General features: G+C 42.5%; 1 protein-coding gene across 1 annotated transcript in view; it reads left to right on the plus strand.

The window, feature by feature from the left end:
• The window catches only part of plppr4b (phospholipid phosphatase related 4b), a 42,439-nt gene that overhangs the window by 8,347 nt on the left and 18,915 nt on the right, over window positions 1–15,177 (plus strand). The window contains exons 2-4 of the mRNA XM_014157389.2: window positions 1,835–2,020; window positions 12,494–12,623; window positions 12,819–13,014. Coding sequence (XP_014012864.1) covers window positions 1,835–2,020; window positions 12,494–12,623; window positions 12,819–13,014 — 512 coding nt within the window. The remainder of the gene's footprint in view (window positions 1–1,834; window positions 2,021–12,493; window positions 12,624–12,818; window positions 13,015–15,177) is intronic.

The following is a 15,177-nucleotide window of genomic DNA, read 5'->3' on the forward strand; positions in this document are numbered from 1 at the left end:
AGGAGTGGCTTCAGGACAAGTCTCTGAATGTCCTTCAGTGGCGCAGCCAAAGCCCAGACTTGAACCCGATCGAGCATCTCTGGAGAGACCTGAAAATAGCTGTGCAGCAATGCTCCCCATCCAACCTGACAGAGCTTGAGAGGATCTGCAGAGAAGAATGGGAGAAACTCCCCAAATACAGGTGTGCCAAGCTTGTAGCGTCATACACAAGAAGACTCGAGTCTGTAATTGCTGCCAAAGGTGCTTCAGCAAAGTACTGAGTAAAGGGGCTGAATATTTATGTTAATTTGTATTTCAGTTTTTTATTTATAATAAATTAGCAAAAATCATTGTTATATTGTACTGTGTGTAGATTGATGAGGGAAAAAAACTATAAAAAAAGGTAAAGGGGTCTGAATACTTTCCGAAGGAATTGTATAAGAGGGCATCAATAGGTAGGTAGGTAGGTAGGTATGTAGATTGATAGAGTGGAGTCACTTTAACACTCTGGCATCAGTAAGATGTCCTTCTGTTCCTCTAGCAGTGGAGTACTCTGTCACAGCCTCCTTTTAATGCTGGCTGGCTGTTTAAGAGCTGAATGTGGAATTACTGCATCAGGATGGATGCCCAAGGCCAAACACAGACCGCATGCTGTACAGCACTGCATCCCAGAGAGCTACCAATTATACATTTAATTACACATGTATCTGGCTTCACATGTAACTTATTTACTGGACTGTAAGTCTTACAGACTTTCAATGGTACACATTGACATGTTCAGTAAGCTACAAAACATTGACATTTGCATGCTAAAATTACATCTGTTTTTTTCAGTCATTCATGTCCCACTCTGTATATTAATTGTGTTGGATCCCCAGTGTTTACCCAACATTACACTGCAGTACTACCAACCAGGCATATCAACCTAGCCTGTTCCAAGACCATCCTGACCGCTGCATTCTCATTAGCCAAGCAGAATGTAAGCTTGCAAGATCAGGATGGTTTGTACGAGGCTAATATCAATATCAAAATCTCTGTGGGTACACTATTAAATCCCAATTGGATTTATCATCATAATTTATTTGGCTTTATCAGGTGACCCCTTTTTCCTAATGAGATTTTCTCCTAGTGGGTGGCAAACCTCTTTCCTTTCTGCTTTAGGAGATGGTGTGGAATGTAATATCCTGTAAAAACAAAAACGTGACTTTCCTCTTTGGGAACCCATGCTCCCTGAGCACTTAAGACATAATTACTTGGATGAAGACAAGGGACAGAACTGAACTGTGACAGGTCGATGTGAAATCAGTTCAGTGATGATTCCTATCTTAGCCTGCAAAACAACATCACATAGAAGAGCTAGTTATTTTAATGCATGTTCTACTGGTGCCAATTTTGCTCCAGTAGTTCCTAGAACCAACTAGTCTCTGAAATCCCAGACCATTGGAACATTGTGGGAGGTAACCCATCTGTCTAATACTAGAGACTAAGAACTAACCACAATGAGTTCATTAGAGTAACCTGTTTAATTCCCTACTTTTGTATGTCTTTGACTTGTGGGAGCAATCAATTAGTTGTATTTCCAAATGATGTATTAGCTTTCTAACTAGGATTCGTTAACATGAATGGTGTGTTTTTCGCATTTTCATTGTGTTGGAAGGTGGTGGACATACCATAGTTATGATTTGACAACTTCCCCTTCATCAGGTCACTGAAACTGAGATATTGACTCAGAATACATCGTCTACAGTGGAATCAGAGTAATGAGTGAATCGAACCACACAATGATTCTGACATATCATGTTTGATGTTTTGCCTCTCTGTTTATCTGTTTGTTTGTTTGTTTACCCGTGGGCAGCTCCCCATCCTGGTGTCGTCGGTGGTGAGTCTGTACTTTCTGGAGCTGACAGACGTGTTCAAGCCGGTCCGCTCGGGGTACAGCTGCCACGACCGCAGCCTCAGCCTGCCCTACATAGAGTCCACTCATGAGATTATCCCCCTGCTCATGCTGCTCAGCCTGGCCTTCGCTGGACCTGCCATCACGGTCAGTAACACACACACACACACACAAATGAAGGCAGGCAAGTAAAGGGTACAGTGATCTGACATTCAATTTCATCTGGTGTCACTGTTGATGCCTCTTCCCCACTAGCTAAAAGACTGAGATTACCGTCTGCTAAGGATTTTGAAGATGTTGTCCGAAGTATGACTAATGATGTGTTTGAGAAGTTTGACTTGTCGAAACAAAACTCTAACTCTCATCAAAATATTTTCTCTATCCACCAGAAATCCTTGTTTACTACCAGAATCCTCCTGTATTGATCTGAGGCACTTATAAAAAGAAAAGGCACTTATCACAAATAGCATCTTCAACTACACTATACAGTGCAATCGGAAAGTATTCAGACCCCTTGACTTTTTGAACATTTTGTTACATTATTAATAAAATGTATTACATTTTTTTTTCCCTCATCGATCTACACATAGTAAGTACCCCATAATGACAAAGCAAAAACAGGTTTTTGGAAATTTTTGCAAATGTATAAAAAAATATACTGAAATATTACATTTACATAAGTATTCTGACCCTTTACTCAGTACTTTGTTGACGCACCTTTGACAGCGATTACATCCTCGATTAATTTTGGGTATGACGCTACAAGCTTGACACACCTGTATTTGGGGAGTTTCTCCCATTCCTCTCTGTAGATCCTCTCAAGCTCTGTCAGGTTGGATGGGGAGTGTTGCTGCACAGCTATTTTCAGGTCTCTCCAGAGATTTTTGATCGGGTTCAAGTCCGGGCTCTGGCTGGGCCACTCAAGGACATTCAGAGACTTGTCCCGAAGCCACTCCTGCGTTGTCTTGGCTGTGTGCTTAAGGTCGTTGTCCTGTTGGAAGGTGAACCTTCGCCCCAGTCTGACATCCTGAGTGCTCTGGAGCAGGTTTTCATCAAGGATCGCTCTATACATTGCTCCCTTCATCTTTGCCTCGATCCTGACTAGTCTCCCAGTCCCTGCTGCTGAAAAATATCCCCACATCATGATGCTGCAACCACCATGCTTTGAGGTAGGGATGGTGCCAGGTTTCCTCCAGACGTGACGCTTGGCATTCAGGCCATATAGTTCAATCTTGGTTTCATCAGACCAGAGAATCTTGTTTCTCATGGTCTGAGAGTCTTTTAGGGGTCTTTTGGCAAATTCCAAGAGGGCTGTCATGTGCCTTTTACTGAGGAGTGGCTTCCGTCTGGCAACTCTACCATAAAAGGCCTGATTGGTAGAGTGCTGCAGAGATGGTTGTCCATCTGGAAGGTTTTCCCATCTCCACAGAGAAACTCTAGAGCTCTATTAGAGAGACCATTGAGTTCTTGGTCATCTCCCTGAACAAGGCCCTTCTCCCCCAATTGCTCAGTTTGGCCGGGTGGCCAGCTCTAGGAAGATGAAGGCAACTTGAGTTGTGGACCATCAATGCTGCAGACATTTTTTGGTACCCTTTCACCGATCTGTGCCTCGACACAATCCTGTCTCGGAGCTCAACTGACAATTCCTTCAACCTCATGGCTTTTGCTCTGACATGCACTGTCAACTATGGGATCTTATATAGACCGGTGTATGTCTTTCCAACTAATGTCCAATCAATTTCAAATCAAATCAAATGTATTTATATAGCCCATATTACATCAGCTGATATCTCAAAGTGCTGTACAGAAACCCAGCCTAAAACCCCAAACAGCAAGCAATGCAGGTGTAGAAGCACGGTGGCTAGGAAAAATTCCTAGAAAGGCCAAAACCTAGGAAGAAACCTAGAGAGGAACCAGGCTATGAGGGGTGGCCAGTCCTCTTCTGGCTGTGCCGGGTGGACATTATAACCGAACATGGCCAAGATGTTCAAATGTTCATAAATGATAATAATCCCAGTTGTCGATAGTGCAACAAGTCAGCACCTCAAGAGTAAATGTCAGTTGGCTTTTCATAGCCGATCATTGAGAGTATCTCTACCGCTCCTGCTGTCTCTAGAGAGTAGAAAACAGCAGGTCTGGGACAGGTAGCACGTCCGGTGAACAGGTCAGAGTTCCATAGCCGCAGGCAGAACAGTTGAAACTGGAGCAGCAGCACGGCCAGGTGGACTGGGGACAGCAAGGAGTCATCATGTCAGGTAGTCCTGAGGCATGGTCTAGGGCTCAGGTCCTCCGAGAGAGAGAGAGAGAGAAAGAAAGAAAGAAAGAAAGAAAGAAAGAAAGAAAGAAAGAAAGAAAGAAAGAAAGAAAGAAAGAAAGAAAGAAAGAAAGAAAGAAAGAAAGAAAGAAATACTCCAGATATAACCTGTTGGGGCTACAGGTTAGCAATGAACCCCGAGCCGGGATTGCTAACAAGGCTGGAAATTCAAAACATCAAAAATCTAATAATTTCAATTTCTCAAACAATCAACTATTATACACAATTTAAATGATAAACATCTCCTTAATCTAACCACATTGTTCGATTTTCAAAGAGGCTTTACGGCAAAAGCATAAAGTTAGATTATGTTAGGACAGTACATAGCCACAAAAGTACAAACATCCATTTTCAATTCAAGGTCAGGCGTCACCAAAAGCAGAAACCAGCTTGAATTATGCACTAACTTTTGTCAATCTCCATCAGATGACACTCCTAGGACATTATGTTATACAATACATGCATTTTTTGTTCCATCAAGTTCATATTTATATCCAAAAACAGCATTTTACAGTAGCGTGAAATTCAGATTTTTTCTTCTCTGAAATGCTTCCGGTGAACATAACAAAATTACTATTCGAAAACATTGGTAAATTATAATATTGTCATTCAAAGAATAATATATTATCATCTCGTAATTGCTACCGAATGGCCAGATCTCAAAATAACTTTACTGGGAAATCACATTTTGCAATAAACGGGGTGCTATGCTAAGAACAACAGGCTATGCTATACAGTTAGCATCATCTAAAATCGATAATAACATTGTAAATATCCCCTTACCTTTGATTATCTCCATCAGAAGACTGGCATCCCAGGTCCGGAAGGCATCACAGGTCCGGAACAAATGTGGTTTCTTTTGACAAAGTTCATAATTTATGTCCAAATAACACCAAGTACTTAGCGTTCATTATGCTCCCACAAAACGTGGTGGGGGACTGTAAAATCACGCCGAAAAGCTAAAAAAACCTAGTAAATAATCTATTTATGTTCGTTCAAAAATGTCAAATGTTGTTTAGCATTAATCTTTTGGTCCATTTTTAACGTTAAACATCAGTAATATTTTCACACAACCTATCCTATGTCGAGATAAACAATGAAGACAAAACTCATGTTTCTCAGATTTATGCGCAGGCGCAAAAAAATGAAGTGATGACATGTCAACTTCCTTGGATTCTAATTTGCTCTCTGTTTATCATAGACGCTTCAAACAACTTTATAAAGATCGTTGACATCTAGTGGAAGCCGTAGGTGTTGTGAAATGAATCCTTTCTCACTATGGTATCTATAAAACAATGACACTAAATAGTACAGTCACAAAATTCACATTTTTTAAAATCTATTTTTCACAGGTTTTTGCCTGCAATATGAGTTTTGTTATACTTACAGACACCATTCAAACTGTTTTAGAAAATTCAGAGTGTTTTCTATCCGAATGTGTTAATAATATGCATATCCTAGCTTCTGAGTTGGTGTAGGAGGCAGTTAAAAATGGGCACATATTTTTTTCAAAATGTCTCAATACTGCCCCCGAGCCCCAACAGGATAACAGACTGACCCTAGCCCCCCGACACATAAACTACTGCAGCATAAATACTGGAGGCTGAGACAGGAGGGGTCAGGAGACACTGTGGCCCCAACCGACGATACCCCCGGACAGGGCCAAACAGGAAGGATATAACCCCACCCACTTTGCCAAAGCACAGCCCCCACACCACTAGAGGGATATCTTCAACCACCAACTTACCATCCTGAGACAAGGCAGAGTATAGCCCACAAAGATCTCCGCCACGGCACAACCCAAGGGGGGCGCCAACCCAGACAGGAAGACCACGTCAGTGACTCAACCCACTCAAGTGACGCACCCGTCCTAGGGACGGCATGGAAGAACACCAATAAGCCAGTGACTCAGCCCCTGTAATAGGGTTAGAGGCAGAGAATCCCAGTGGAGAGAGGGGAACCGGCCAGGCAGAGACAGCAAGGGCGGTTCGTTGCTCCAGAGCCTTTCCGTTCACCTTCACACTCCTGGGCCAGACTACACTCAATCATAGGACCCACTGAAGAGATGAGTCTTCAGTAAAGACTTAAAGGTTGAGACCGAGTCTGCATCTCTCACATTGGTAGGCAGACCATTCCATAAAAATGGAGCTCTATAGGAGAAAGCCCTGCCTCCAGCTATTTGCTTAGAAATTCTAGGGACAATTAGGAGGCCTGCGTCTTGTGACCGTAGCGTACATGTAGGTATGTACGGCAGGACCAAATCGGAAAGATAGGTAGGAGTAAGCCCATGTAATGCTTTGTAGGTTAGCAGTAAAACCTTGAAATCAGCCCTTGCCTTAACAGAAAGCCAGTGTAGGGAGGCTAGCACTGGAGTAATATGATCAAATGTTTTGGTTCTAGTCAGGATTCTAGCAGCCGTATTTAGCACTAACTAAAAGTAGAGCATTGCAGTAGTCCAACAAAAGCATGGATTAATTTTTCTGCTTCATTTGTGGACAGAAAGTTTCTGATTTTTGCAATGTTACATAGATGGAAAAAAGCTGCCCTTGAAACAGTCGTGATATGTTCTTCAAAAGAGAGATCAGGGTCCAGAGTAACGCCGAGGTTCTTCACAGTTTTATTTGATACGACTGTATAACCATCAAGATTAATTGTCAGATTTAACAGAAGATCTCATTGTTTCTTGGGACCTAGAACAAGCATCTCTGTTTTGTCCGAGTTTAAAAGTAGAAAGTTTGCAGCCATCCACTTCCTTATGTCTGAAACACAGGCTTCTAGCGAGGGCAATTTTGGGGCTTCACCATGTTTCATTTAAATGTACAGCTGTTTAATTTACCACAGGTGGACTCCAATCAATTTGTAGATACATCTCAAAGATGATCAATGGAAACAGGATGCACCTGAGCTGAATTTCAAGTCTTATACCAATGTGTAAATAAGGCCTTTCTGTTTTTTATATATATATAAATTAGCAACAAATTCTAAAAACCTGTTTTTGTCATTATGAGGTATTGTATTATGAGGTATTATGAGGTATTGTGTGTAGATTGCTGAGATTTTGTATTTCTTTAATCCATTTTAGAATAAGGCTGTAACATAACAAATTGAGGAAAAAGTCAAGGGGTCTGAATACTTTCCGAAAGCACTGTATTTACAAAAGTATCTTCAATTTAGTGGATTCGGCTATTTCAGCCACACCCGTTGCTGACAGGTGTATAAAACCGAGCACAGAGCCATGCAATCTCCATAGACAAAAACATTGGCAGTAGAATGGTCTTACTGAAGAGCTCAGTGACTTTCAACGTGGCACCGTCATAGGATGCCACCTTTCCAACAAGTCAGTTCGTCAGATTTCTGCCCTGCTAGAGCTGCCCCGGTCAACTGTAAGTGCTATTATTGTGAAGTGGTAACTTATAGAAACAACAACAGTTTAGCCCCGAAGTGGTAGGCAACACAAGCTCACAGAACGGGACAACCGAGTGCTGAAGCTCGTAGCTCGTAGAAATCATCTGTCCTCAGTTGCAACACTCACTACCGAGTTCCAAACTACTTATGGAAGCAACATTAGCACAAGAACTGTTCGTCGGGAGCGTCATGAAATGAGTTTCCATGGCCAAGCAGCCGCACACAAGTCTAAGATCACCATGCACAATGCCAAGCATTGGCTGGAATGGTGTAAAGCTCACCCCCCATTGGACTCCGGAGCAGTGGAAACGCGTCTTTGGAGTGATGAATCACGCTTCACCATCTGACAGTCCGACGGACGAATCTGGGTTTGGCGGATGCCAGGAGAACGCTAACTGCCCGAATGCATAGTGCCAACTGTAAAGTTTGGTGGAGGATGAGTAATGGTCTCGGGCTGTATTTCATGGTTCAGGCTAGGCCTCTTCTTTTTAATTCATTTAAAAGACAAAATACACATTTTTCTCCCCAATTTCGTGATATCCAATTGGTAGTTACAGTCTTGTTCCATCGCTGCAACTCCCGTACGGATTCGGGAGAGGCGAAGGTCGAGAGCTGTGCGTCCTCCGAAACATAACCCGCCAAGCCGCACGGCTTCTTGACACAATGCTCGCTTAACCCGGAAGCCAGCGACACCAATGTGTCAGAGGAAACACCGTACACCTGGCGACCATGTCAGCGTGCATTGGGACAAGGACAACAGGAGTCGCTAGAGCGCGATGGGACAAGGACAACCCGGCCGGCCAAAACCTCCCCTAACTCGGACGATGCTGAGCCAATTGTGCGCCGCCTCATGGGTCTCCCGGTCGCGGCCGGCTGCCTGGGATCGAACCAGCAGTGAAGGGAATTCTTAACGCTACAGCATACAATGACATTCTATATGATTCTGTGGTTCCAACTTTGTGGTACTGTAACAGTTTGGGGAAGGCCCTTTCCTGTTTCAGCATAGCAATGCCCGTGTGCACAAAGCGAGGTCCATATATAAATGGTTTGTCGAGATCAGTGTGGAATATCTTGACTGGCCTGCACAGAGCCCCGACCTCAAACCCCTCGGACTGAGATTTGTGACGAGCAGGTGTCCACATACATTTGTAATGTATTGTATCTGGCATCAGTGGAATTCTACTGACTTTAGTTGTCTGATGAGACATTACTTTCACAGAGATCTCCTAGCAACGCTCGGTACTGTAGCAAGTAGATCTTGGGTTTCCAGTCCTCTGTCAGACTCTCTCTCAGGTGAATACACTGTGGCTGACTGTTCTCACAGGTACGTAGACTGTGGCTGCTACTGTCAGCCAGCTTTTGACTGCCAGCCACCCCAGAGTAGTCTCTGTAGCTAGCAATCTCTTCAAGACTTATCCTGACTCAGTCAATGTGTTTTTGTCACTGGCTATGGAGTTATCGCTATCTAAAGGTCCCCAGGTGAACTGACAGTTTGAAACTACAGTTTGGGGTCCTCTTTTTTTGTTCTGTGGTTTAAGTGGGTGTTATGAGTGAGTGGGTCTTGCAGTGTTTTGTGTTTTCAAGCAGGCTGCTCATGCAGAAACGCGTTGATTAGTTCACACTCGACTTCCTGGGAGTCCTGGAGGCATGTTGCTGTGTTTGAAAAATGACAAGAAGACTAAACTGTTCTGAAGTGTGAACTATTCTCTCTTCCTCTTTAAAATGTCCCCTCACAATGGTGTTGACTAAGGTGCTTTTCTAAGCATCTTCTCAGACTGACTGTAAGGTGTCCACCCACTCTGCCCAGAGTAGGTGAAAAAGCACTTTGGTGATGACATTTCACTTCCTTATGTTATATATTTTTTTTACCAAGATATAAAATGATTGTTCATGTTCTGAATCGTTCAGTGGGGTCTTTCTTTAACACATCATTAACAAATTAACATTATATCCAAAAAGTCCGATTTCTTAACCAAATACATCCAAAAATAAGCACCGAGCTATGTTGACAGAGCGGGGCAGCTTTCTCACCAAAACTTTTGAGGTTTTTACATTTTGTGGTTGTCGTCTTCCAAGTTGTGGGTCGCAAATAGCAAAATCAGTATGACACAAGCTGAATTAAATGTAAAAGGCTTTGAAAATAAAAAATCTTGTGGTATGCTCAGTGCTCCCTTGACATTTCACAGAGATACGCTTGTTTTTGTGAGAAGTCTTTTAAAAAGAACAGGAACTTCCCATTATTATGAATAGCATATTCTAAAATATGAAAATACTACATGTCATGTCTCAAAATCAATATCTATCTTACCTCCATATTGTTTTATGTCCTCCGGATTTGAGAAGAAAGATGACAAGTTCAATGGTAAGCCTGTCAGGTAACCTTAATTATTTTCCAGATTTTTTTACCACTTTTTTTTTCTCTGGCATCCATTGATTTAGTCACCCTAATTTTGACCATCCTACAATGGTAAAAACTCCAATAAGTTCAGAACGGATTATGATAAAGACATGAGGTTTGGACCATTGGTTTTATTAGAGGATTATCTACACAATTAACATTATTTTATTATTTTAGCCATTGGTTAAAAATATGCGTGTTTGACTGTGACTGCACGTCAGAGCACATACTTAACTACTGTACCCCTCACCCTTTTCTGAAAGGTAAAGATTACTCAATTTCTCCTGTTCATGTTTACTACTGGTCTGGTGCTTTCGGACATGTACATACAGTACCAAATACAATTCCAGTCCATTAGTAGCACTGTTCAAATCAGTTACATTTAGTGAGATGTACTAGCTGATAATAAATACTGATTGGGATTAATAAAAAATAAACATCACGGCACTGAGACATATGGGAGTGTACAGTATGTTTAATGTTCAGAATGCTAACACTGTCAATCCGTCTACATTCCATCTGCAATCCATTCAGATGCCGTTCCCAAACATCAGCTAACGCTGTGAAATATGTGTATGTATAGGTATAGTCCTAGCCTAGCGTACCACACTAACAACATGTGAAATGATAGAACAGTTCAATACCTCATCAAACAACAATTAACCTGTCTTCTGTAAGTACGATAATGCTCCAACATTCTATTAGTTCAGATGGCCTAGCCGTTTTCACAATCTCAAACGGGAGCGCTGTGTATTGGTTTATTATAGAACACATGTATCATTAGAAAGGAAGTACCTGCAGGTAGGGGTCCTGCAGGGTCCTGTGGTTCGGCCAGTTGTCATAGCTCAGTGTTCTCTCTCTCTCTCTCTCTCTCTCTCTCTCTCTCTCTCTCTCTCTCACACTCTCTCACGCACACACACACACACGCGCGGACGCACACGCACGCACAGACACACACACGCGCGCGCGGATGCGCACACACACACACACACACACACACACTCTCAACCTGTCAGATGGGCAGAGTGTGCTGCCATGGTGATAGCTGCATGATACCTGGCCCCTCATTCACGTCACAGTGTGACAGCAGACCCTACGCCAAAGGCTTAGTTAGACCATACTCCAGTACCCACAACACCCTGGGGTTTAGCCCTTACTTCTCACAACACCCTGCCTGTGCCAGGCCAGGACAGGGTGTGGATCACTGCTGACATCAAACATACAGCCCCACTGAGATATAAACTCCTCATGCATTCACACTGACAAACAGAAGATGGGTTATTATAGACTAGTAATGACTGTATCATAGCTGTGGGAGAGGATGTGCCATTGGGATTCATGCTTTATTAAAGTTGTCATGGCGTGGGTAGTCTCTTGTGGTAGCTGGCTGGCCCACAATATTTGGTTCTGAGTTCTGAGATTATGGATCAGGTAACAGAGAAAGATTCTGATTGATTGACAGGTGTGGTGATGTGTGTGTGTGTGTGTGTGTGTGTGTGTTTATTGTTTCAGCTCCTCTGAACAGAGCAGAGGGTATTGGATTGTGTTTGAAGGTCAGTGTGGAGGGGTTTATTATTCAGACACAGACGACAGCCAGGTGTCCTGTGGTCCTGTTTGTCAAAGTTCCAGACACAAGGGAGAGACTTACAGTCCACCTAGGGGGCTGAAGTTATTCATGTTCTATATTGGAAGTAGGGTTGGGCGTCATACCGTTTCTGTACCATATCAGGGTATATGGTAGTACCGAATGTGCACACAGGGAGCACTAGGAATGTCTCTGCTGTAACGAGAAGGTTGATCTTGACATCTACCCACTTAGCTAGCAAGTTAGCAAACCAAATGCATAGCTGGAGCTCAGAGCTGGATATCATTTATTTGACACATCTTAGATTTCTTATAGTTATACTTAACTTATAGTTATAAGCAGTGGTGTAGTGCTCACCTCCTCAGCCTACGCGAGGGCTAATTATTATTATTATAGATTTTTGTACGGTATTGAAAATCATACCGTTGGTATTTCGAAATACCCCGGTAAACGGTATGTCGCTCCAACCCTAGTTGGAAGGTATTGTGATATTTGTCAGTCAGGTGTTTGTGGGTTATAAAATCATGATTACCACAGCTGGTTAGTGCTGAGAGTTGTACATTGGAATGGTAGGCCATAGCACTCCATACTGCAGGGAAGGTGTGCCTTGGCCTTTCCCTAACCTTTCGTCTGGGGCTATGCCAAAGACAGAGAGCTTTACTTTATCCTGAAAACAGAGCGCTGAGAGGAAAGGCAGTCATTTGAAACAGAGGTAGACAGAGTTCATGGGAAAGGTGATCTCTTAATCCTACTGTGTGTGTGTGTGTGTGTGTGTGTGTGTGTGTGTGTGTGTGTGTGTGTGTGTGTGTGTGTGTGTGTGTGTGTGTGTGTGTGTGTGTGTGTGTGTGTGTGTGTGTGTGTGTGTGTGTGTGCTGTAAGTGTATGTGTCCACAGTGGTGACCGTGTCTCTGTCCACAGATAATGATCGGAGAGGGGATCCTGTTCTGCTGTCTGTCCAGAAAAAGGAAGGGTGTCGGGGCAGAGGCAGACATCAATGCAGCAGGCTGTAGCTTTAACTCCTTCATCCGCAGAGCTGTCAGATTTATTGGTAAGTTTAATTTGGTTTACTTGATGAGACTGTCTAAGGCCCTTAAGTATGTATTTTTATGAATAATGAAAAAATGACATGACAAGGCCCAAGTATAAAAATAAATCTATGCTAACTGGGTGTGTGTGCATGTGTGTGTACATGTGTATGTGTGTGCATGTGTCGTGCGTGCATGTGTGTGTCTCTGCCAACCAGGGGTCCATGTGTTTGGCCTGTGTGCCACAGCTCTCATCACGGACATCCTCCAGCTAGCGACGGGCTACCATGCGCCTTACTTTTTGACTGTGTGTAAACCCAACTACACCACGCTCAATACAACCTGCGACGAGAACACCTACATCCTGCAGGATATCTGCTCCGGGTCCGAAACCGCAGCCATCAACCAGGGCAGGTTTGTCACATTCACCTTTCACCTTTGACCTCTAAAGAGCTCTCAATGTGTTTCTGCTCCACCAACCTGATGCTAAGGGGTCAGGATTATGGCAAGGGTTAGGGTTGATCCAGGATGAGGACATGAGCTAGGGTTACGGTTAAGGATAGAGTTGTGGTTGAGGCTAGGTTTAGCGTTGAACCGGGAGGTGGACATGCAGCTTGGGTTAGTGTTGAGGGTTAGGGTTGAGCCGGGGTCTGGACATGAAGTTAGTGTTATGGCTAAGGTTAGTGTTGACCCAGGGTGTGGACATTGTGCTTAGGTTAGAGATAGGGTTGAGGCTAGGGTTAGCTTTGAACCGGGCTATAGACATTAAGCATGAGTGGGTTACTTGGTAGAGTGGCTCACTTGGTAGAGCATGGTGCTTGTAATGCCAGGGTTGTGGGTTTGATTACCATGAGGTACCAGTATGAAAATGTACGTACTAACTACGTTAAGTCGCTCTTGATAAGAGCGTCGACTGAAACATTAGACTTAGTGCTTCATTGTAATCTATGTAAAACAGAGCTAAAGCTCTTTCAGAGGTTTCTGCATTTTTCTGACGATATTATGATCCTAGAGTTAAAGTATTCAAATATCTACACTGTCAATCAAAGCACATTTTGTCTGCAAGTTGTATTGATGTGTGAGTTAATCTAATACCTCCAATTATTCAGTAGCAGCAGACTTGAGTCATTAGCACAGTTCAATGGGTTATTTTTCCGGGGATTACGCGGAGTTTGAGTTGTTCAGTTCTGTTTGGATGTATAAACACAAGGACCCAGACAAGACAAGACAAGCAGCAGTGAAGCTATTTTGGTTTCTAATTATGGTTATCATGGCTGTAGAGTAAAGAGAACCTTTTGATGTTCTCACTAATGAGGTTGGGAAAGGGACTCTTTTGCACATCAGCAAATAGTTTGTGTGGATTCAGGAAAAATAGATGTATGGAGTTTTCATCTGGAGTGAGCGGCTAAGGCAAAGCACATGGTGAGATTTGAATGAAAAGTATTATTAGGATCCCCATTAGCTGACACCGTAATGTCAGCTAATCTTCCTGGGGTCCAACACAGAACTAAAAAGACATTACAAACAATTACAATTTACATTAAGACGTTACAAACTTTTAACAAGTAGGCATTACAGACAATTAAAATACCTGACCGGTAATACATTTAACATTCAGGAGATGCTGTCTGGCATTAGTATCTGTGCAGTCATATGGTTGATCGCATTAGATGTTCTTGTATTGCTTTCTTGAAGGTGGATTTACTTTTTACCTGAGAAATTGGTAAATAATTCCATTCAGTGATGGCTCTGTATATAACTCTTTGTCCTCGGGGGTATCAGATCACCTGAACTTCCTGTCTGGTTTGGTGGTTATGTTTGTTGCTAGTATACACTAGTTGGTCTGAAAAAGACTGTGGTTTGTTGAAAATGTTACATTCCTAATGAAAATCAGAAGACTGTATAGTAATTTGCTTTCAATGGGACGGCATGAGAGATTCTGATACATTCAGTTGACATTCATACAGATAAAACAATGGCAGCCCTGTTTTAGGCAAGTTTGAGCTTTTTTGTTTATTTTTTGCTGCAGATGACCATATGACAGTAATCTAGGTGTGATAGAATCAAAGATTGAATCACCTGATTCAGAGTGCTGGATGTTACATACTCAGAAAATTTTCTTGTTATAGCAATGCTCTTATCTGTTATAATTACAATGTGATCTATATAAATATATATATATATGCCTCTATTTGGTCTAATGTAGCAACATTTGAAATTGTGTTTTTTATATTGGATACAAGTAGAGACTCGGAGCTACAAAATCGTATATCACTGCAGGAACAATAGGAAAGTAATTCTGCTTTGAAAGTTGAAACACTAACCCCGCTTTTGAGAAAATGGCCCTTGAATGTTTTGGTACACCTACTGGAGAGCTCTTCTTTGTCTACACCTATTCAGCATCATTCACACCCTCTTAAGCACCACCCATCTCTTTAAGGATTCACATGTGAGGCCATGTCCTAAACAGAGTGAAAAAGTAGTGGTGTAAACAACCAAAGATTTCAAGACTAAAAGTGGTGAAATTATTAAGAGGATGCTTACCCAGAGACACTTGTCTAAATTGATGGGCCATGT

Source organism: Salmo salar, chromosome ssa19 (assembly GCF_905237065.1).
Source record: "Salmo salar chromosome ssa19, Ssal_v3.1, whole genome shotgun sequence".
Lineage (NCBI taxonomy): Eukaryota > Metazoa > Chordata > Actinopteri > Salmoniformes > Salmonidae > Salmo > Salmo salar.